This window comes from Bubalus kerabau, chromosome 6 (assembly GCF_029407905.1).
Source record: "Bubalus kerabau isolate K-KA32 ecotype Philippines breed swamp buffalo chromosome 6, PCC_UOA_SB_1v2, whole genome shotgun sequence".
In the NCBI taxonomy this organism is placed as follows: domain Eukaryota; kingdom Metazoa; phylum Chordata; class Mammalia; order Artiodactyla; family Bovidae; genus Bubalus; species Bubalus kerabau.
The window spans coordinates 57,998,445-58,021,523 of record NC_073629.1 but is presented as its reverse complement, the minus strand read 5'-3'; the positions used below and the strand labels follow the sequence as shown (position 1 = coordinate 58,021,523).

At 38.7% G+C, this 23,079-nt stretch overlaps 1 protein-coding gene across 1 annotated transcript in view; it reads left to right on the top strand.

The window, feature by feature from the left end:
* The window catches only part of CLCA1 (chloride channel accessory 1), a 34,155-nt gene extending 31,142 nt beyond the window's left edge, over nt 1–3,013 (top strand). Inside the window, exons 13-14 of the mRNA XM_055586908.1 lie at nt 1,212–1,445; nt 2,248–3,013. Of these exons, the coding sequence (XP_055442883.1) occupies nt 1,212–1,445; nt 2,248–2,630 (617 nt within the window). The 3' untranslated portion in view covers nt 2,631–3,013. The remainder of the gene's footprint in view (nt 1–1,211; nt 1,446–2,247) is intronic.
* Nucleotides 3,014–23,079: the final 20,066 nt, after the last annotated feature.

The window sequence follows — 23,079 nt, the reverse complement described above, 5'->3', positions numbered from 1 at the left end:
GGCTGTCCTGTGCATTGTGAGATGTTTAGCAACACTTCTGGCCTCTATTTACTAGACATCAGAAGCAGCCCTCACAGTCATGACAATCAAACATATGTCCAGACATCATTCACTGTTCTCTAGGTAACAACATAGCACCTATTAAGCCATCAGATTGAGTATAGATTTTGACTGCCTTGGTTCAATTCCAGCCTTCTACCAGATAAAGTATTTTAGGTACTCTCTTGTGCTTTGTCTGCCTCACTTGTAAAATAGGTAATAATAGTAACTACCTCATGGAATGGTTATGATGAATAAATAAGAAAATGCATCTAAATAAGCTATTGCTGGTAAACAAGAACACCACTGATTGAACAGGTCAGGGGTTTTTAGAATTTCAGGATGACTTTTATACAAATTTTCAGCAAGAATGTGAAGCAAATTGGAATTGCTACATTAACTAGATTTCCATGCATTCACTGAGGAAATCAAGTCTTTCAAAAGCACACAATTTTAGAACCCCTAACATAAAACATTTTGTGAGAAACTACAGTCTAATAAAAAAGATAAAACACAAATATGGAGAGAAAGAGAAAAATTCAAAGACTAAATAATCAAGGCAATTCTTGAATCCCAGCTAAATGATTAAGAAATAAATAGGAAAGAAAAGAAAACCCACAGTATTACCTAGGTAGAAGAGATTGCTTGAAGAAGTCTGAGAAGGTTTAAAGCAGAGGTAGTATTTAAACTGATGTTGTGGCCAGTTAAGATTAGGATAAGGTAGTAGGATAGCAAAAACAGAGGATAGGGTGGGAGGTGGAAGGGAGGTTCAAGAGGGAAGGGATTTCTGTATAGCTATGGCTGATTCATGTTGGCATACAGCAGAAGCCAACACAATATTGTAAAGCAATTATCCTCCAATTTAAAATTTAAAAAACACACACACACACAAAATCAATTCCAGGACAGGTGTATTTATAAAAAACAAATTGTGGAAGCTATGTCACTAAATATCCAGGAAATAAATATATGTGAGATAAAGAACTATGATTCTCTTTGCTTTCCCCCCTCTGATGTGACCTGATTTAGGAGCTTTACAACAAATAAAGTAAGTTTTGTGTGTGGCAAGAAAGAAGGGAAGTGTAAGAAGAGGGCAACTCAATGACAAAACAGAGGGAAGTATAGCCATTTCATGGTGTTATCTGTCTTAACTGAGGGATTTTTTAACGCAGGTGAAGTAAAATGGAATCCACCAAAACCTGAAATTAACAAGGATCAAGGCAAGCAAGTATGTTTCAGCAGAACGTCCTCAGGAGGTTCATTTGTGGCCACTGATGTTCCAAAGGCCCCCATACCTGATCTCTTTCCACCATGTAAAATTACTGACCTGAAGGCAAAAATCGAAGGGGACAATCTCATTAATCTGACTTGGACGGCTCCCGGGGATGATTATGATCATGGAAGAGGTAAGCTGAATGTGGTATGGACCCTGTAAAGGAGGTTAGCAGCCAAGCAGAGGGGCAGAGGGTGGGAGGCAGGCAGGTGTGCTGTGATGCATGTTGAGGGCAGAAGGAAGGAGGGACCTGGGATGTCCTCTGAAATGACAGTTTAAGACTTTTAAACATGAGAAGTTTGGAATCTGAACAACTGGCCTATATAGGTGTAAGATATTTAAACCAGGAATAGGCAATCCTCAGTTTTTTTTCTGAAATCTTGCCAAGCTGTGCTTTAATAGACCTCATTTTCAGTAATGTCTCTTGGAGAGAACTGGGAATAGAGCATAGATACTGTGGAGCAGAGCTGTCCTTTGGAAGAAACCTCAGATTTTTTCTCTCAAAGTATGGTCTGTGGATTGCAGCATGGGTATCACATGAATGCTAGTTAGAAGTGTAGAACTGGGTCTACTGAACCAGAATCTGCATTTTAAGATCCCTGGATGATGTGTGTATACATTCAAGTTTGAGAAGCACAAATAATAAAATAATAAGCAGTAATTATCTCCTCTCTCAGTCAGATGCTATGGCCAGAAATAATTACCTAAGCTTTAAGTCAAGCCTGATCCAGTTTTACATTTATTACTCTGTCAGAATACAAAAGGGTACAGGATATAAAAATTAAAATGTAAAAAAAAAGATACTAGTGCTTATAAAAATGGACCATCAATTTATTTATTCATTGGTATTTTATAATGATATTGTTTCTAATAGATTTTTAAAAACTTTGACTTGCGGATTACAAATCACATCCTTTTTTTAAATTATGTTTTAGCTGACAAGTACATCATTAGAATAAGCACAAATATTCTTGAGCTCAGAGACAAGTTCAATGAATCGCTTCAAGTGAACACTACTGATCTCATCCCAAATGAGGCCAACTCAGAGGAAGTCTTTGTGTTTAAACCAGAAACCATCACTTTTACAAATGGCACGGATCTCTTCATTGCTATACAGGCTGTTGATGAGGTCAGCCTGAAGTCAGAAATCTCCAACATTGCACAAGTATCTTTGTTTATTCCCCCAGAGATTCCTCCAGAAAAACCAAGTCCTTCTCTTCCTTGTCCTGATATTAGTATCAACAGCACCATTCCTGGTATTCATATTTTAAAAATTATGTGGAAGTGGCTAGGAGAATTACAAATTTCCTTGGGCTGAGTTTTCCTGAGATAAATCATTCATCCTTCTTTTGATTATAAAGATTTATAGAATGTATTTTAGATTTCCTGTATGAGGCAATTTAATGAAATAAAATACTAAAAACTGGGTACACATGCATAAAAAGTATGTATTCAAATCCAAAAATTTAATCATTGTTCACTTATTATTTGAGTACAGAAAGAAGGGGTGCTTGCATCAATAAATGGAACTATGTTTAATTTGATTTGAGGAACTTTGACAGTTATAAAAGAACATGTAATTACATTGAAATATGCCAGAAATGCCCAACTAGGTCAAACTATTTAAATATAAAAGGCATGTTCAATATTATATAGCAACATAAATGGGAAAAGAATTTGAAAATGAATAGGTACATGAATATGTATAACTGAATTACTTTGCTTTACATCTGAAACTAACACATTGCTAATCATCTATACTCCAAAACAAAATAAAAAGTTAAAAATAAATAAATAATATAAAATTCATGCCTTGTTATAGAAGAGATTTAGACCAACATTACCAGGATTATATATTCTTTTTCTCTAGATTTGGGCAAAGATGATGTATCTAAGAAAGAGATTGCATTGTAGCTTCCCTGGTGGTTCATCTGGTAAAGAATCCTCCCGCAACATGGGAGACCTGAGTTCAATCCCTGGGTTTGGAACATCCCCTGGAGAAGGGAATGGCTACCCACTCCAGTATTCTGACCTGGAGAATTCCATGGACTGTATAGTCCATGGGGTCGCAAAGAGTTGGACACGTGAGCGACTTTCACTTTCACTTTGCATTGTGGAATGAAATAACAGCATGGTAAAGGCTCCAAAGGCACAGAAATGTATGCAATGTGCATGCAGTTATGAGTCAAAGATGCCTAAATCCACAGTGGTGGCACATGCAGTAGACAAGTAGGTTCAGGCCAAGTGTGAAGGAAAGTGATTGAGAAACATTTACTGTATACTTTGTGCCAAGTGTTCTATTAATGCCTTATATGCATTATCTTATGTAATGCAATTCAGTTCATTCAACAAATATTCATTAGCTGACTACTATATTCCAGGCTTATGCTAGGTCCTGAATACAAACAGATGAGTAAGATTTGGCTTTTTTCTTACAGGCAATAAGGAACATGGGAGGATAAATCAGGAGTACTATCTATGACTGAGTAGTGTGGGGAGGGAAGTTTTGGGGACTACATGAAGGACTAAACAAAATTGGAAGAGGTTATGGTCATGACAGATGAAAGGGGAAGGGGAAGAAAAGGGAAGAAGGACAAATAGACTTAGCAATATGACAGTTCCCATCAAGGACTAATCAAACATTCCAGTGCCTCCAAGGGCAAGTATTCTTGTAAAGTGGTTTAAAATTCCCAGTTTATTAGCACAATGAGTTTAATGTTCAAGTGACTCTCTGAAAACAAAACATCTAGAAGATTGTTTCTACATAGACTTTAGACTTTATTTATAGATACTCTTAAAAGGAAGATTCAAAAATTTTAAAATAGGACTTGAGGCACCTTAAAGATACATACAATAAGTATGTTTAAAAATTAAGAAAATAAAGAAATGGAAAAAAGTGAAAGTGTTAGTCACTCAGTTGTGTCTGACTCTTTGAGACCCCATAGACTGTAGCCCACCAGGCTTCTCTGTCTGTGGGATTCCCCAGGCAAGAATACTGGAGTGGGTTACCATTCCCTTCTCTAGGGGATTTTCCTGATCCAGGGATCAAACCCAAACCTCCTGCATTGCAGGTGGGATTCTCAATGATCTGAGCCACCAGGGAAGCCCGGAAGAAAGTAAATATATGATAAAAACTAGAGGAAACTTTAGCATATCCAAAGTCAAATATAATGTTCTGTGCAATTGCTGTCCCCAGGTCACGCATTTATGTTGAGCATCCAAGCAGGCAGAACAAAGATTAACAGGCTACAGTGAAAAAAAAAAACAAAAACAAAAACATAGGTTCAAGAAGAGCATGACTTTCTCTGTTTGAGACCCAAGTGAAGTTTCATCTACAGGTCCTCAGTGAATTAGGGTACTGTGATGTTAAGGACAGCAGCTTCAGAAACATTCATATAATAATCACAACAAGTTTAATATATTTGGCAAAACCAATACAATATTGTAAAGTTTAAAAATAAAATAAAATTAAAAAAAAATAATAATATAGCACTGATCAAAGCATCCTTCACGTAATCATTCTTCACTGTGGGGTTACAACACACTTCAGCATTGTACAGGAAAGACTGTTATACAGGGGCCCAAGCAATGCAAAACTAGCAAATAGTTCTTGGGTTTGCTCCAAAGACAAAATCTGAAATGAATGGATTGTATGTCCTTTAGTCTAAGAAAGACTAGTTTTTCTTATGTATCAGTTCAGTTCAGTCGCTCAGTCGTGTCCGACTCTTTGCGACCCCATGAATCGCAGCATGCCAGGCCTCCCTGTCCATCACCAACTCCCGGAGTTCACTCAGACTCACGTCCATCGAGTCAGTGATGCCATCCAGCCATCTCATCCTCTATCGTCCCCTTCTCCTTCTGCCCCCAACCCCTCCCAGCATCAGAGTCTTTTCCAATGAGTCAACTCTTCGCATGTGGTGGCCAAAGTACTGGAGTTTCAGCTTTAGCATCATTCCTTCCAAAGAAATCCCAGGGCTGATCTCCTTCAGAATGGACTGGTTGGATCTCCTTGCAGTCCAAGGGACTCTCAAGAGTCTTCTCCAACACCACAGTTCAAAAGCATCAATTCTTCGGTGCTCAGCTTTCTTCACAGTCCAACTCTCACATCCATACATGACCACTGGAAAAACCATAGCCTTGACTAAATGGACCTTTGTTGGCAAAGTAATGTCTCTGCTTTTCAATATGCTATCTAGGTTGGTCATACCTTTTCTTCCAAGGAGTAAGTGTATTTTAATTTCATGCTACAGTCACCATCTGCAGTGATTTTGGAGCCCAAAAATATAAAGTCTGACACTGTTTCCACTGTTTCCCCATCTATTTCCCATGAAGTGATGGCACCAGATGCCATGATCTTCGTTTTCTGAATGTTGAGTTTTAAGCCAACTTTTTCACTCTCCTCTTTCACCTTCATCAAGAGGCTTTTTAGTTCCTCTTCACTTTCTGCCATAAGGGTGGTGTCATCTGCATATCTGAGGTTATTAATTTTTCTCCCAGCAATCTTGATTCCAGCTTGTGCTTCTTCTAGCCCAGCGTTTCTCATGATGTACTCTGCATAGAAGTTAAATAAGCAGGGTGACAATATACAGCCTTGACAGACTCCTTTTCCTCTTTGGAACCAGTCTGTTGTTCCATGTCCAGTTCTAACTGTTGCTTCCTGACCTGCATACAAATTTCTCAAGAGGCAGATCAGGTGGTCTGGTATTCCCATCTCTTTAAGAATTAGAACAGCAGAGAGTTCTGAGGCTAGAAAAACAGTGATATCCTAAAATTCATTACTGTTTAGTACTAAAATTCAGTACTGTTTATTGAGTACACATCCAGGTACTTTCCCAACCAACTAGACAGAAGATCAGATTGTAGTCTTTTTCTGAAAGTTATGAAACCAAACTAGGTTGCTTCCATGTCCTAGCTATTATAAACAGTGCTGCAATGAACATGGGGGTACATGTGTCTCTTTCAATTCTGGTTTCCTCAGTGTGTACACCCAGCAGTGGGATTGCTGGGTTGTATGTCAGCCTATTTCCAGTTTTTTTAAGGAATCTCCACACTGCTCTCCATAGTGGCTGTACTACTTTGCATTCCCAACAACAGTGTAAGAGGGTCCCCTTTTGCCACACCCTCTCCAGCATTTATTGTTTGTAGACTTTTTGATGGCAGCCATTCTAACCAACATGAGATTGTACCTCATTGTGGTTTTGATTTGCATTTCTCTGATCAGCAGATGAATGGATAAGGAGGTTGTGGTACATATACACAATGGAATATTACTCAGCTATAAAAAAGAACACATTTGAGTCAGTTCTAACGAGGCAGATGAAACTGGAGCCTATTATACAGAGTGAAGCCACAAAGAGAAATACCAATACAGTATATTAACACATATAGATGGAATTTAGAAAGATGGTAACAATGACCCTATATGCAAGACAGCAAAAGAGACACAGATATAAAGAACAGACTTTTGGACTATGTGGGAGAAGGCGAAGGTGGGATGATATGAGAGAATAGCATTGAAACATGTATATTACCATATGTAAAATAGATGACCAGTGCAAATGTAATGCATGAGGCAGGGCACCCAAAGCTGGTGCTCTGGGATGACCCAGAGGCATGGGGTAGGGAGGGAGGCAGGAGGGGGGTTCAGGATGGTGGGACACATGTACACCCATGGCTGCTTCATGTTAATATATGGCAAAACCCACCACAATATCATAAAGTAATTAGTAATTAGGCTATTTGATTAGCCTTAAATAAATTAATTTAAAAAAAACTAGGGCACATGCTTGGCTAGAGGACCTGCCCCATATGGACAAATGGGTGGGTCTGAGGCCCCAATTCAGCCCCATAAAATATGGCTGCCATGGGTTTAGCCAGGAGAATTTCTAGGATGTCACTCATTGAGACTGCAATTTCCCATTTGGGTGAATTTAATGGGATGTACCTTGGGATACAGTGAGGAACTGCATAGAAATGCATGATGTTAGTTCAGGGAAAGGAGGTAAATATCAGCATGTAGATAAGACAAAGTAGAGAACAGCAGAGAAAAACATTCTTATGTACTCTGGATTATAAAGCAGATCATTGCAAAATGGATCTGGATTGTCATATGTGATTAAAAAAACAAACAAAAACAAAATCTTGCTTTATGCCATCATAACCCCACAATGATCTTAGTTTTGTTTTTAGTTTCTGATAGGTCAATTAAGTGGGTGGGTAAATCTGATAAATATATTCTAGGCATTGGTCACCTTGGATTTTCAAATAAAGGCTGTGTCCTACCTAGACTTTCTCATTTAGAACCATGGTTTTATCTTGCTTCCTCTCCTTCCTTCACTTAACTGAGCCTAAACTCTTATTGGAAGACTTCCTTTTTTCTAGAAGAGGCTGCAACTTCTCCCAATATCCAAGTATCAAGGTTTGGCTGAGAGAAGTATTTTCTGAGCTCCCATCTGCAACTTCTGAACTAGGTCATTACGCCTATGGTATCATTTTTAAGTCTCCATCCTTCACCATTGATCTATGCCATCATTTATCCCTTATTTTCGCTGTTATCTACCAATCTCACCCAAGACACTCTTGCTCCCTTACCCCTTAAAATCATTCTGCCTGGTATCAGAATCTGTATGAAACAGTCAATCAATATCTTAGCTTCAAAATTCCTTGATCTTCACCCCTTCTCCACTAATGTTACCAAACTATTGGATTGGATCATAAATAAAAAAGGGAGAATATTGCAATTCCATATGGTTTGACCTAATACTTCCAAGGCCACAATCTAGACAATATTAAGCATATTATGTGCCTGAGGCATTCATTTATCCACTTGACATGTATTTTAAAGTACCTACACTGTATCTGAATCACTCTGTTAGATGACAAGTATAAATGGATAAGCAACCCAGGTACGGTTTTTATTCTCAAGAATATTACAGCCAGTCAGCATGTAAACAAGCAAGTAGACAATTAACATACACAGTATATAGGCACTACTTTAGGGAAAACATCTATTTTAAGAATCCATGGTTTGGTAACTAATCCACACGTAGTATCTGACAGAGGGAGCGATGCTTCCACTTTCATAATGTCTGGTTATAAGTATAAAATAAAGAGGGAAAACCAACAAAAGAAAAGGAAAAAAAATAATCCTAATCAAATTTCTGTTTCTGCTGATATTACTACATATTACATGTTGGGACCTAATTCTTTTCATTTGCTCATTGATAGTTTTTGAGATCAATGCCAGCAAGAGAATTAGAGACAGGGAATATAAACACTATGTTTTTAAAAATTATACTTAAAAAAACTACCTGACATATGGCCTCAATGGATTCCACCTGCCCCAACAATTTTACAGTTTAGACTTTTGAAGAAATGCCAAAATGTTTCCAAAGAACAAGCTTTCCAAAGTGTGTTTGTTAGAATGATTCATTAAAACAAATAAAGACTAATTAACAAAACAGTTCAACGAGGCTTATAGGAAAATGTCACAGAAAAAAAGATGACAATCCAGGAAAGAACTTAATAATGAGAACAGGAAATTCATTGAATTAGAAAGCCTAAGCAATGCACAATTATCATAATTGAGAAAAATCAAAATTTTACCTAGTTCCTGACATCCAGTGCAAAAAGGGAAACATTAAAAGGTTCTTCTTAGTGTATTTTAACTATCATAGAGATAAATATCGTCCTAAATTTTAAAGTAATTCCAAATTCATTAGGAAAAAAGACAAAAAGCATATGAACTGCAGAATGAACAGCACAATTCAAACTGCAGAGGACACACCAAGCTCATGCATAATTCTGACAGTCACTCAACCTCAGCTAATCTGACTCACAGGGCATGGCTGTGGGACCCAAGGCAGCACTTTAGGGATCCAGGCAATCAGTCTATTTAGAGCAAGGCCTTAGTATCTGGCGATTGGAAAGCAGAATACCACCACTGTCACTATCGCTCTTCCTACCAGGGGGTTAAAGAAGAGATAGAGGTGTAGGGCAGGCGGGGGTAAGCAGGGCCTTGTCCAGGAAGAGAACGGTGCTACCTTAACATCATTGTGGTGCTAGTGGCAAAGAACTTGCCTGCCAATGCATGAGACAGGAATTTGATTCCTAGAACCAGAAGATCCCCTGGAGAAGGGCATGGCAACCCACTGCAGTATTCCTGCCTGGAGAATACCATGGACGGAGTAGCCTGGTGGGCTACAGCCCATAGAGTCATGAAGAGTCGGACATGATTAAAGCGGCTGAGCACACACTGGGCTTTTACTAAGTTTCAGGCACTAAGTGCTTTACATATTCACATCCAGAACCTCCCCTAATATTTAAGAGGCCTGAGGCAAAATTAAAAGTGGAGATCAACATATATAAATCAGGCTAACAAGCTATTAAATGTGTTTATCTCCTGTCTAGACAAATAACACTTTCAAAATGACTTGAAAGCCCAGATTCAAATTTGCAATTATTAGACCATTCTCAATGTCATGCTGATACATGGCTGCTCAAGAACAGACAGGCCATAGGGCACCCATTTATCTTCTTACTGTCCCCAACTCCAGTCCTCACTTGAGGGACCTCATGTACATGTGTGTGGCCTCCCTCAACCCACACAACACATCAATAGCTGTCCTTTGTACTCTCAAGCCTAGAAATGCACACACCCTGATTTCATGCAACCTGTCTTGGGGAGACCTGACCCTGGCACCCCAGTTAGTTCAAGCCAACGCAGACTGTGGAAGGAGGATCAGTTATTTATCAGGAGATTTCAGGTCCAGGCACGTGTAGTGTGTTCTAGAAGAAGGGGAGGGGGCCACTCACTGGATGGGCACAATCTCTTGGCCTTGTGGACTCCTTACACCATAGGATGGACCAACTACATAATTTGGAGAACTAAGTACAAAATGAAAATGCAGGATCCCTTGTTTAAGCAGAAGTAAAAAGTAATATTATTAAAGCTACTAAAATATAAAGCTTTTTTCTTTTTTCCATAGCCTTTCTTTACTTGTCATGGTAATTTTATTTGTAATCTAAAGTTGTTCTAAATTTGAAAAATTACAATTATAAAGTATTCATGTGACATTTACTATTCATCTTTACATCATGCAATGCTAGTTCTAAATGCACATATAAGAACATTTAACTTGTATGTAGAATATACAACTCATATTTTATAACTCATCATGCATATGTATTTCATTCTTGCCAAAATACTGAAAACAATGCACAAAACTAACTTTTAAGTGTTTTTACTTCACATCTTGCCTGCCAGACACTCTCCACCTTTGGCTCACTGGTAAGTAAGGAAGGACTGAAAGGAAAAGGAACTATGAGTTGTTCTATTTTTCCTTTTCCTTCTCTATCATCATTATCAATATAAGTAGTTGACTAACAAAGGAAAATGGAGAAGGAAATGGCAATCCACTCCAGTATTCTTGCCTGGAGAATGCCATGGACAGAGGAGCCTGGTGGATATAGTCCATGGGGTCACAAAGAGTTGGACAGGACTGAGTGACTAAGAAGCAACAAAGGGAAATAACATGAATAAGAAAGGATATGATAGTTTCGTGGTTGCTTGTGTTTCTTGGAGTGTCATTGCCTTCCTTCTGCATCCAAAGTTCTGGATTAAACTGAAAGCACAGCCTTTCCAGGCTGTTAGGGCACTGTCTACTTAGATAAAACAGTGGAAACAGTGTCAGACTTTATTTTTCTGGGCTCCAAAATCACTGCAGATGGTGACTGCAGCCATGAAAGTAAAAGATGCTTACTCCTTGGAAGGAAAGTTATGACCAACATAGATAGCATAGTCAAAAGCAGAGACATTACTTTGCCAACAAAGGTCCGTCTAATCAAGGCTATGGTTTTTCCTGTGGTCATGTATGGATGTGAGAGTTGGACTGTGAAGAAGGCTGAGCGCCGAAGAATTGATGCTTTTGAACTGTGGTGTTGGAGAACTCTTGAGAGTCCCTTGGACTGCAAGGAGATCCAACCAGTCCATTCTGAAGGAGATCAGCCCTGGGATTTCTTTGGAAGGAATGATGCTAAAGCTGAAACTCCAGTACTTTGGCCACCTATGAGAAGAGTTGACTCATTGGAAAAGACTCTGATGCTGGGAGGGATTGGGGGCAGGAGGAGAAGGGGACGACAGAGAATGAGATGGCTGGATGGCATCACTGACTCGATGGACGTGAGTCTGAGTGAACTCCGGTAGTTGGTGACGGAGGCCTGGCGTGCTGCGATTCATGGGGTCGCAAAGAGTCGGACATGACTGAGCGACTGAACTGAACTGAACTACTTAGATAAAATATGTTTATCCTGTATTCACTTTGAGTCTCACTGAAATCCAACACTTTGTGAGCTCACCTGAATTTGTGCTCATGGATCTCATGAATGCTATATGTAAAGGAAGTGGCAAGAAATGGTGGGCACACATCCATCTTCCCATCAGACTCTACTTATAAAAGATAAGTTCAAAGGAAAAAATGACTAAGAATTTTAGGACAACTACAGCAGAGCACTGAGTCAAGTGTATGAGTTTTCTGAATCCAGGGCCATATGTGATGACTACACAAGTCTCACACCCATGAAGCTAGCCTGGGGGAGGCACAGCCAGCAAAGGGCAAGTGCAGGGACCTCTAAAGAGAAAGGATGTCATATCAAAGTTGGTACAGACAGGCAACTAGGGCTTAAGAGTTCAGGAATCTGCCTGTAGTCTCAGTTGATAAGTGATTTAAGTAATATTTAAGCCATCAGATCAGATCAGTCGCTCAGTCGTGTCCGACTCTTTGCAACCCCATGAATTGCAGCACTCCAGGCCTCCCTGTCCATCACCAACTCCCGGAGTTCACTCAGACTCACGTCCATCGAGTCAGTGATGCCATCCAGCCATCTCATCCTCTGTCGTCCCCTTCTCCTCCTGCCCCCAATCCCTCCCAGCATCAAAGTCTTTTCCAACGAGTCAACTCTTCACATGAGGTGGCCAAAGTACTGGACAGTAATCTCTTAAATAAATTTACTGCACTTCCTCCTGAAAAAGAAGACCAGTTGCATAAACTGGGCCAATAGTGTACAAGCCTGATTTTCAGGTATTCTTTCTCCCATGGCCAAGAAGCATTTCTGGGTGAGTTCTTTGGCAGGCTGATTCTAGAAACATAACTGCATTTATAATAATACTATTCATAAAACATTAGCTTGATGAAAAGAGAAGATGCAAGCAATTTTTCTTAGTAGTAATAATTAGAATACATAGAATAATAAGCATAACAAGAAAAATGATTATTATGTAATACTAACAAAAAGAATAGCTAACATATATTTGTGTGTGTATGATAAAGTCGCTAGTGGTGTCCAACTCTTTGTGACCCCTTGGACTGTAACCTACCAGGCTCCTCTGTCCATGGAATTCTCCAAGCAAGAATACTGGAGTCGGTTGGCATTCCCTTCTCCAGGGTATCTTCCTACCCAGGGATCAAACCCAAGTCTCCTGCATTGTAGACAAATTCTTTACTGACTAGGCTACCAGGGATAACACTTACTAAGTATCAGGTACTGCTCTGAGAGCTTCTGTTATATTATCCCATTTTTATTTCACAGAAACCCCTTGAGTTTGGTAATATTATTATTCACATTTACAAATTAAAAAACTGAGGTAAAGAGGTTCCAACAAGTTTAGTAAGGTCACACAGCTGATTAGAGATAAGAGTCAGCAGTTTGAACCCAGAATTGTTTGTTTGTTTCCTGTGTTTTTTGATCATAAAATAGGGAAAATATAAAGTTTATTAATATTCAAACTGACTACATTAATATAGTGTGCCTTTTATTGAAGCGTGGTTAATTTATGTTGTATTAGTTTCGGGTGTATAGCAAAGTGGATCAATTATATATATATATATATATATATATATATATATATATATATATAATGGGCTGGCTAAAAAGTTTGGTTTTAAACAAAAATAAAAGACACATTTTCCATTTTCACCAAGAACTGTATTGAACAACATATTCACTAACTGAAAAAACTTTCTGGCCAAAACAATATTTAAACAAAACACACACACACACACACACACAGCACACAAATATATATGCATTCTTTTTCAGATTCTTTCCTCAGTTCAGTTCAGTTCAGTCGCTGAGTCATGTCCAACTCTGCAACCCCATGAACTATATCACGCCAGGCTTCCCTGTCCATCACCAACTCCAGGCGTCCACCCAAACTCATGTCCATTGTATCGGTGATGCCATCCAACCATCTCATCCTCTGTTGTCCCCTTCCCCTCCTGCCCCAAACACTCCCAGCATCAGAGGCTTTTCAAATGAGTCAGCTCTTTGCATCAGGTGGCCAAAGTATTGGAGTTTAAGCTTCAACGTCAGTCCTTCCAATGAACACCCAGGACTGATCTCCTTGAGGATGGACTGGTTGGATCTCCTTGCAGTCCAAGGGACTCTCAAGAGTCTTCTCCAACACCACAGTTCAAAAGCATCAATTCTTTGGTGCTCAGCTTTCTTTATACTCCAACTCTCACATCCATACTTGACTACTGGAAAAACCATAGCCTTGACTAGATGGACCTTTGTTGGCAAAGTAATGTTCCTGCTTTTCAATATGCTGTCTAGGTTGGTCATAACTTTCCTTCCAAGGAGTAAGTGTCTTTTAATTTCATGGCTGCAATCACCATCTGCAGTGATTTTGGAGCCCCCCAAAATAAAGTCAGCCACTGTTTCCACTCTTTCTCCATCTAGTAGCCATGAAGTGATGGGACTGGATGCCATGGTCTTAATTTTCTGAATGTGGGGCTTTAAGCCAACTTTTCTGTTACAGGTTATTACAAGATATTGAAATAGTTCATTGTATTGAATACAGCAGGTTCATTGTTTCTATTTTTCATATATGAGTGTGTATATGTTAATTTAAAATTCCTAATTTACCTCCTCTCCTTTGCTAACCATAAATTAGCTATGTCTGTGAGTCTATTTTGGATTTGTAAATAAGTTCATTTAAATAATTTTTTTAGATTCCACACAAACGCGATATCATATGATACTTATCTTTGTCTCATTTGTTTCACTTAATATGATAATCTCTAGATCCATCCAAATGGCATTATTTTATTCTTTTTATGGCTGAGTAATATTCCAGTTCAGTTCAGTTCAGTTCAGTCGCTCAGTCATGTCTGACTCTTTGTGACCCCATGAATCACAGCACGCCAGGCCTCCCTGTCCATCACCAACTCCCTGAGTTTACTCAAACTCATGTCCATCAAGTCAGTGATGCCATCCAGCCATCTCATTCTCTGTCATCCCCTTCTCCTCCTGCCCCCAATCCCTCCCAGCATCAGAGTCTTTTCAAATGAGCCAACTCTTCGCATGAGGTTGCCAAAGTACTGGAGTTTCACCTTCAGCATCAGTCCTTTCAATGAACACCCAGGACTGATCTTCTTCAGAATGGATTGGTTGGAACTCCTTGCAGTCCAAGGGACTCTCAAGAGTTTTCTCCAACACCACAACTCAAAAGCATAAATTCTTCAGTGCTCAGCTTTCATCACAGTCCAACTCTCACATACATGACCACTGGAAAAACCATAGCTTTGACTAAATGGACCTTTGTTGGCAAAGTAATGTCTCTGCTTTTCAATATGCTGTCTAGGCTGGTCATAACTTTCCTTCTGAGGAGTGAGCGTCTTTTAATTTCATGGCTGCAGTCACCATCTGCAGTGATTTTGGAGCCGCAAAAAATAAAGTCTGACACTGTTTCCACTGTTTCCCATCTATTTCCCATGAAGTGATGGGACCAGATGCCATGATCTTTGTTTTCTGAATGTTGAGCTTTAAGCTAACTTCTTCACTCTCCTCTTTTACTTTCATCAAGAGGCTTTTTAGTTCCTCTTCACTTTCTGCCATAAGGGTGGTGTCATCTGCATATCTGAGGTTATTGATATTTCTCCCAGCAATCTTGGTCCAGCTTGTGATTCTTCCAGCCCAACGTTTCTCATGAGGTACTCTGCATAGAAGTTAAATAAGCAGGGTGACAATATACAGCCTTGACGTATTCCTTTTCCTATTTGGAACCAGTCTGTTGTTCCATGTCCAGTTCTAACTGTTGCTTCCTGACTTGCATATAGGTTTCTCAAGAGGCAGGTCAGGTGGTCTTGTATTCCTATCTCTTTCAGAATTTTCCACAGTTTATTGTGATCCACACAGTCAAAGGCTTTGGCATAGTCAATAAAGCAGATATAGATGTTTTTCTGGACCTCTCTTGTTTTTTCCATGATCCACCGGATGTTGGCAATTTGCTCTCTGGTTCCTCTGCCTTTTCTAAAACCAGCTTGAACATCTGGAAGTTCATGGTTCATGTATTGCTGAAGCCTGGCATGGAGAATTTTGAGCATTACTTTGCTAGCATGTGAGATGAGTGCAATTGTGCAGTAGTTTGAGCATTCTTTGGCATTGCCTTTCTTTGGGATTGGAATGAAAACTGACCTTTTCCAGTCCTGTGGCCCCTGCTGAGTTTTCCAAATTTGCTGACATATTGAATGCAGCACTTTCACAGCATCATCTTTTAGGATTTGAAATAGCTCAACTGGAATTCCATCACCTCCACTAGCTTTGTTCGTGATGCTTTCTAAGATCCACTTAACTTCACATTCCAGGATTTCTGGCTCTAGGTGAGTTATCACACCATCGTGATTATCTTGGTCGTGAAGATCTTTTTTGTATAGTTCTTCTGTGTATTCTTGCCACCTCTTCTTAATATCTTCTGCTTCTGTTAGGACCATACCATTTCTGTCCTTTATCAAGCCCATCTTTGCATGAAATGTTCCCTTGGTATCTCTAATTTTCTTGAAGAGATCTCTAGTCTTTCCTATTCTATTCTTTTCCTCTATTTCTTTGCATTGATCGCTGAGGAGGGCTTTCTTATCTCTCCTTGCTATTCTTTGGAACTCTGCATTCAGATGCTTATACCTTTCCTTTTTTCTTTTGCTTTTGGCTTCTCTTCTTTTCACAGTTATTTGTAAGGCCTCCCCAGACAGCCATTTTGCTTTTTTGCATTTCGTTTTCTTGGGGGTGGTCTTGATCCCTGTCTCCTGTACAATGATGAACCTCCATCCAGAGTTCATCAGGCACTCTATAAGATCTAGTCCCTTAAATCTATTTTTCACTTCCACTGTATAGTCATAAGGATTTGATTTAGGTCATACCTGAATGGTCTAGAGGTTTTCCCTACTTTCTTCAATTTAAGTCTGAATTTGGCAATAAGGAGTTCATGATCTGAGCCATAGTCAGCTCCTGGTCTTCTTTTTGCTGACTGTATAGAGCTTGTCCATCTTTGGCTGCAAAGAATATAATCAATCTGATTTCGGTGTTGACCATCTGGTGATGTCCATGTGTAGAGTCTTCTCTTGTGTTGTTGGAAGAGGGTGTTTGCTATGACCAGCTTGAACTCTTGGCAAAACTCTATTAGCCTTTGCCCTGCTTCATTCCATATTCCAAGGCCAAATTTGCCTGTTACCCCAGGTGTTTCTTGACTTCCTACTTTTGCATTCCAGTCCCCTTTAATGAAAAGGACATCTTTTTTGGGTGTTAGTTCTAGAAGGCCTTGTAGATCTTCATAGAACTATTCAACTTCAGCTTCTTCAGCACTACTGGTTGGGGCATAGGCTTGGATTACCATGATATTGAATGGTTTGCCTTGGAAACGAACAGAGATCATTCTGTCGTTTTTGAGACTGCATCCAAGTACTGCATTTCGGACTCTTTTGTTGACCACAATGGCTACTCCATTTCTTCTAAGGGATTCCTTCCCACAGTAGTAGTTATAATGGTCATCTGAGTTAAATTCACCCATTCCAGTCCATTTGAGTTTGCTGATTCCTAGAATGTTGACGTTCACTCTTGCCATCTCCTGTTTGACCACTTCCAACTTGCCTTGATTCATGGACCTAACATTCCTGGTTCCTATGCAATATTGCTCTTTATAGCATTGGACCTTGCTTCTATCACCAGTCACATCCACAACTGGGTATTGTTTTTGCTTTGGCTCCATCCCTTCATTCTTTCTGCAGTTATTTCTCCACTGATCACCAGTAGCATGTTGGGTACCTACCGACCTGGGGAGTTCCTCCTTCAGTATCTTATCATTTTGCTTTTTCATACTGTTTATGGGGTTCTCAAGGCAAGAATACAAAGTGGTTTGCCATTCCCTTCTCCAGTGGAACACTTTCTGTCACACCTCTCCACCATGACCTGCCCATTTTGGGTGGCCCCACATGGCATGGCTTAGTTTCATTGAGTTAGACAGTCTGTGGTCCATGTGATCAGATTGACTAGTTTTCTGTGAGTATGGTTTCAGTGTGTCTGCCCTCTGATGCCATCTTGCAACACCTACCGTCTTACTTGGGTTTCTCTTACCTTTGACGTGGGGTATCTCTTCACAGCTGCTCCAGCAAAGCACAGCCACTGCTCCTTACCTTGGACAAGGGGTATCTCCTCATGGCCACCCCTCCTGACCTTGAACGTGGAGTAGCTCCTCTTGGACCTCCTGCACCCACCCCCATTGCATATATATACCGTATCTTCTTTATCCAGTCTTTTCTCAGTGGACATTTATGTGCCTTCCATGTCTTGGCTATTGTAAACAGCGCTGCTATGAGCATTGAGGTGCAAGTATCTTTTTGAATTATGCTTTCCTCCAGATATATGCACAGGAGTGGGACTGCAGGATCATATGGTAAGGCTATTTTTAGTTTCTTAAGGAACCTCCATACTGTTCTCCATAGTGACTGTACCAATTTACATTCCTACCAACAGTATAATAGGGTTTCTTTTTCTCCATACTTTCTCCAGTATTTACTGTTTGTAGACGTTGATAGTGATTCTCTCTCTCTTTCTCGCTCTCTCTCTATATATATACACACACACACAGACGCACACATATCCATCCCTATATTAGTGAAGTCTACTTGCAGACAGGTAGAACTAAGCCAACTGACCCAGACAAGGTGATCATTAAATATTTTTAGAATAACAGTACAGGGAATGTTAATAGCATTTTCATTTATCAGACATAACTAAAATCCTACATTAACTATTTTTCCTTTTTACTTTTCAGAAAGATTTTTTTTTAAGTTTCCATTTTAGATCTAGTATTTTTCATCATGTAGGCAAGGTTTCATATTCAGGAAACATTTCATATTTAATTCAATTTCCTATATACCTTCCTTATCTACACTGACAGTAAAGCCAGGAACCAGGAAATAAGAGGAAAATCCTGATGACTCACAAAATTGTTAGGAGGTACTATTCTCAACATGGCTATTAACTTCAGAATTGAGCATCAATCAAATTTGCTATCAATGTACAGAGTTTATTGCCTAGCTTCCTTGTTTGTTTTAGTTTTTTTGTTTTAATGATGAAAAGTATGTGGAGAAGGAAATGGCAACCCACTCCAGTGTTGTTGCCTGGAGAATCCCAGGGATGGGGGAGCCTGGTGGGCTGCTGTCTACGGGGTCACACAGAGTCAGACGCGACTAAAGTGACTTAGCAGCAGCAGCAGCAGTATGTGGATCAAATTTGCTAATATAGCATGACCTAGTTGTCTAGTTAGCTTTCTGTTTTGTTATGAGATAGTATAGTATCTATGTGGAAACAGGTATCAGATATGCATACCTGATAGTGAATCAGCAGTCCTGATTAATAAACAGTGACAAAGGTAACCAAGAGTAATGAACAGAAGCCACTAAGTACTAGGTTCACTCAATTTCCTCATCTGAGAATGAGGTTAGAGAAGTGCTGTGAGCAACCCCATTGCTTAGCAACAACAAAAATAATAAAATAATTGTTACCAAATTAAATATATATATATAGTATTTATATATATATTATTTGTAAAGTGTAATGATGTGTATACACTGATATACCATTTCATGAACTATAAATAGGCACTGACTTTCTAGAAAGCAATTGGCAATGTCAAAAGCCATAAAAATCTCCACTTGACACATTAGTTTACAAACAGTATCTATCATAATGAAATAAATAAATTCACCAACAAAGTTATTCACAGCAGCATTCTCTGAAAGATACCAAAATTGGAAATAATATCAATGTAATAGTAAATTTTATTGTATTCATGTGATGAAATTTTATTCATTTTGGTTTATGAAATATTGATATAAAAATGCTTTAAAAATACATATCCTCTGACTAGTAACCAAACATTGGCCAAGTTATCTCTCTGTACAAAAGCTTTTTTATATGTGGTATAAAATGAAAACATCATAGGACTTATGTGAAGATTAACTGAATGAGTATAAGATGAGTGGTTAGAACAGGGTCCAGCACAGAAGAATCACTAAGTCAATATTCGTTATCTCATCAGCTACATCGTCATCTTCATTCTCTTTCCAAAACAGTCTTTTGGTAGAATGCTCATAATATGTCTATTTTTTAAAGGTTTATGACCTAGAGGGATGGTGTGGGGAGGGAGGAGGGAGGAGGGTTCAGGATGGGGAGCACATGTATACCTGTGGCGGATTCGTTTTGATGTTTGGCAAAACTAATACAGTGTTTGAGGTTTAAAAATAAAATAAAATTAAAAAAAAAAAAGAAACACCTGGAGTAAAAAAAAAAAAAAAGAAAGAAACTGCAGGACAAGAGCTAACAAATAAATAGCTGTTGGGGTGGGATACCATAATCACTGATTTGAAACATAAATTATTTTCAGGTTGGTTATCATTCTCCAAGCTATGCTTTATGTAACTATTCATGAAATGATCATGATGTATCTGCAAATTAAGAATTGTTTTTTTGAACTTTTTCACTCAAAATATATGATAATTTGAATTGAAAAAAAAAAATAAAGGTTTACAAAATTGAAAACATATATATATGAAATGAGGAAAATGGAGAATATACAGTTCTGCTGTATATGGACAACATCTTAGCAGTGCTTTCACTTCTGGCCACTGCACACAATTCTACAGAGATTAGCAAATTTCCAAGAACCTTGTATTGGTCTCCAGAGTGGTGCCCAAAGTTGATCTACAGAATGATGGTCCTGAGTGTGCAACTAAACTAATTCTGATATGACATAGGAGATGTCACAGAAAGGTAAGCTCAAACACACTCAAAGAGGACAAGCAAATGAGCTTTCTTCTATCCCTGGTGGCTCAGACGGTAAAGAATCCGCTTGCAGTGTGGGGTGGGTTCTATCCCTGGGTTGGGAAGATCCCCTGGAGGAGGGCATGGCAACCCACTCCAGTATTCTTGCCTGGAGAATCCCCATGGACAGAGGAGCCTGGTGGGCTACAGTCCATGGGGTGGCACAGAGTCAGACATGACTGAGTGACTAAGCACACACACAGCAAATGGGCTTTCTTCTCTCTCTTTTCCCATAACAGATTACCATATTAATTTATCTGAAATTGATTTCTAAAAAAATTTTAAATCTGGCACTTCCCTTCTGTGGAAGTATTTGTGTGCCTCAATAAAAATTTGTCCTGTGGATAAACACTGGCATATATGAACCTGGTATCCACTGGAATACATTCATTAAAGACTCCTGGAGACCTGCACTCACTCTTGTGCCCCATTACATTACCCAAGTTATCTTCAATATATTCTATTCAATATATTCTCTTTTAGAAAGAAAGGCCTGAAAAGAGTTAAAATTAAGTTTTCAAACTAAATGAATTAGGCTCTGGTTATCTGGGAAGTTCGATGACAGTATGTATTCCTGATTGATGCCGGATACTCAAGGTTTTCAGACACCCATATCAAGTAGTATCACAGAACACAGATGAACTGAGCCTAGTTCTTCCAGAATAGCCTATATAGCAGCCTAATGCATTGGCCAACCAGGATTTTTTCACCTTGGGACCATCTCAGACTTTAGGAAATCATCCCCCAGATATTTTCAGAATCTGACCTAGGTATACAAAGTTGTCAGCAAAACTAATTCTGTATTGGTTCCTGGATAATGTACAATGGGGCTGGTTTTGAGTTCTCTTCGGGCTACTCCTTTGTAGTGCTATTTGAGATGTACCCAATATCCTTCAAATGAACAAACATATAAATTGATTTAACTAACTTATGTGAGTTGGTTTTCTATCACATGCAACCATAGAGTCCTGTTAAAAATACTCATACAATATAATTAACACTTCAGAACATAATCTTTTTAGAGCTAAAAAAAAAAAATTCATTGTAACCTTTGTACAAGAACCTACTTACTAAATTTTTGTTTCTTAACTATTGCTCTAACAATGTCTAAAATCTAGAACATAATATTTGTTGACTTGAATTCATTTATTCATTGAGCACAATTTGTACTGTATAATAGTCACTGTGCTTTAGTCTGGAACTACATGGTCCCTGCTGTTCCAGAGGTTTATGATTTGGTTAAGGAGACAAAGCAATTTCAGGTGATGTGATACAGTATCACGTAACTATAGGAGTATAAAGGAGAAAACGTAAACATTTCTGTGTATTCTAAGCTGGAAGAGGAGAGGGCAAGAAATTGAGGACTAAGAAGGTAATGAAAAAGTAGCTGAGTCACAGAGGAAGGCTTTGAATAAAATGCCAAAGATCTTGGACTTTAACCTATAGCCAATGGGGAAATGATGAGAGAAAAAAACAACAACTGCAGGCGGATATGATCATGTTTTATTGAGAAAGACTGTGTGCAGAATACATTGGGAGGAATTAGTGTAAAGACAAGGGGTTCTGTTAGGACAGAGATTGCGTCTCTGAACTAGAAAATTATTGTACAAAGTTATAATGAGGTAAAATAAAATCATTCAGGGCCAACTGATTTTGTCTTTTTCATTACTTGTTACAAATTTCCTACCTTTCTTACATTTTCTTTTACATGTAAATAATTTTGGAATAGTTATAAAAATATATTGAGAAATTGAGGTACAGAAGGATCAAGGAGTTTAACCAAATTCATTCACATAATGGTAAAGCTAGGGTTTAAACTCGAACAGTACAGTTCCACACTCTTATATTCTTAACTGCTTTGCTTATGGCTGCCCCACGAGATAAGAGCTCTAGTATCTATAGCTTGGAAAAGGAATATATATGCATATGGATTTGAATACCCATCTCATTAAACTTGAGTCCCTTTGGAGTCTTAATCCACAGGTTAGAAATCACTCTCCTTTGATTTGGAAATCACTCTCCTTTACCTAGCATGGCCATTAATATGTTCAAGTTCACATCTCCATATTAGAAACATTTGAAATCTCAGAGTCCCACTTTTATATAGCTATGAATATAAGTGATAACTGCTTGAAAGTGAATATTCTAAGTATAAAATACTTCTGAGTCCTTTTGAAGAGAATCTATCAATCAGAGGGAAGCACTACTATTCTTTCCACCAGAGCAAGTAAATGAAGTCTAGCTAGGTCTTTGTATTAGATTTCTAATAAGAATCACAGATACAGGCCATTTTCTACCTCTGTGATCCTGGCCTCTATTTCAAACACAGTTCTGGTATTTGTCTTCCATTGTAAAATAATAAAGTACAATTAAAATGAGATAAAATAAAACACTAAAATCTTGCCCATTCTTTATGACTCATGAGTCATTCCCTAACTTCATCTCTAGGATAAATTGTAGATTCCTTAAGAGTAAGCACTTTTTTTTATCTTCTGAGCTTATCAGAAAGCAAATACTCCACAAATATTCAAGGCACTAGTCTAAAGACTATATGAAGTGTCATATAATATGTTTTGCCCGGATAAGATTTCTCTCTCTCCCCAGTCACAGAA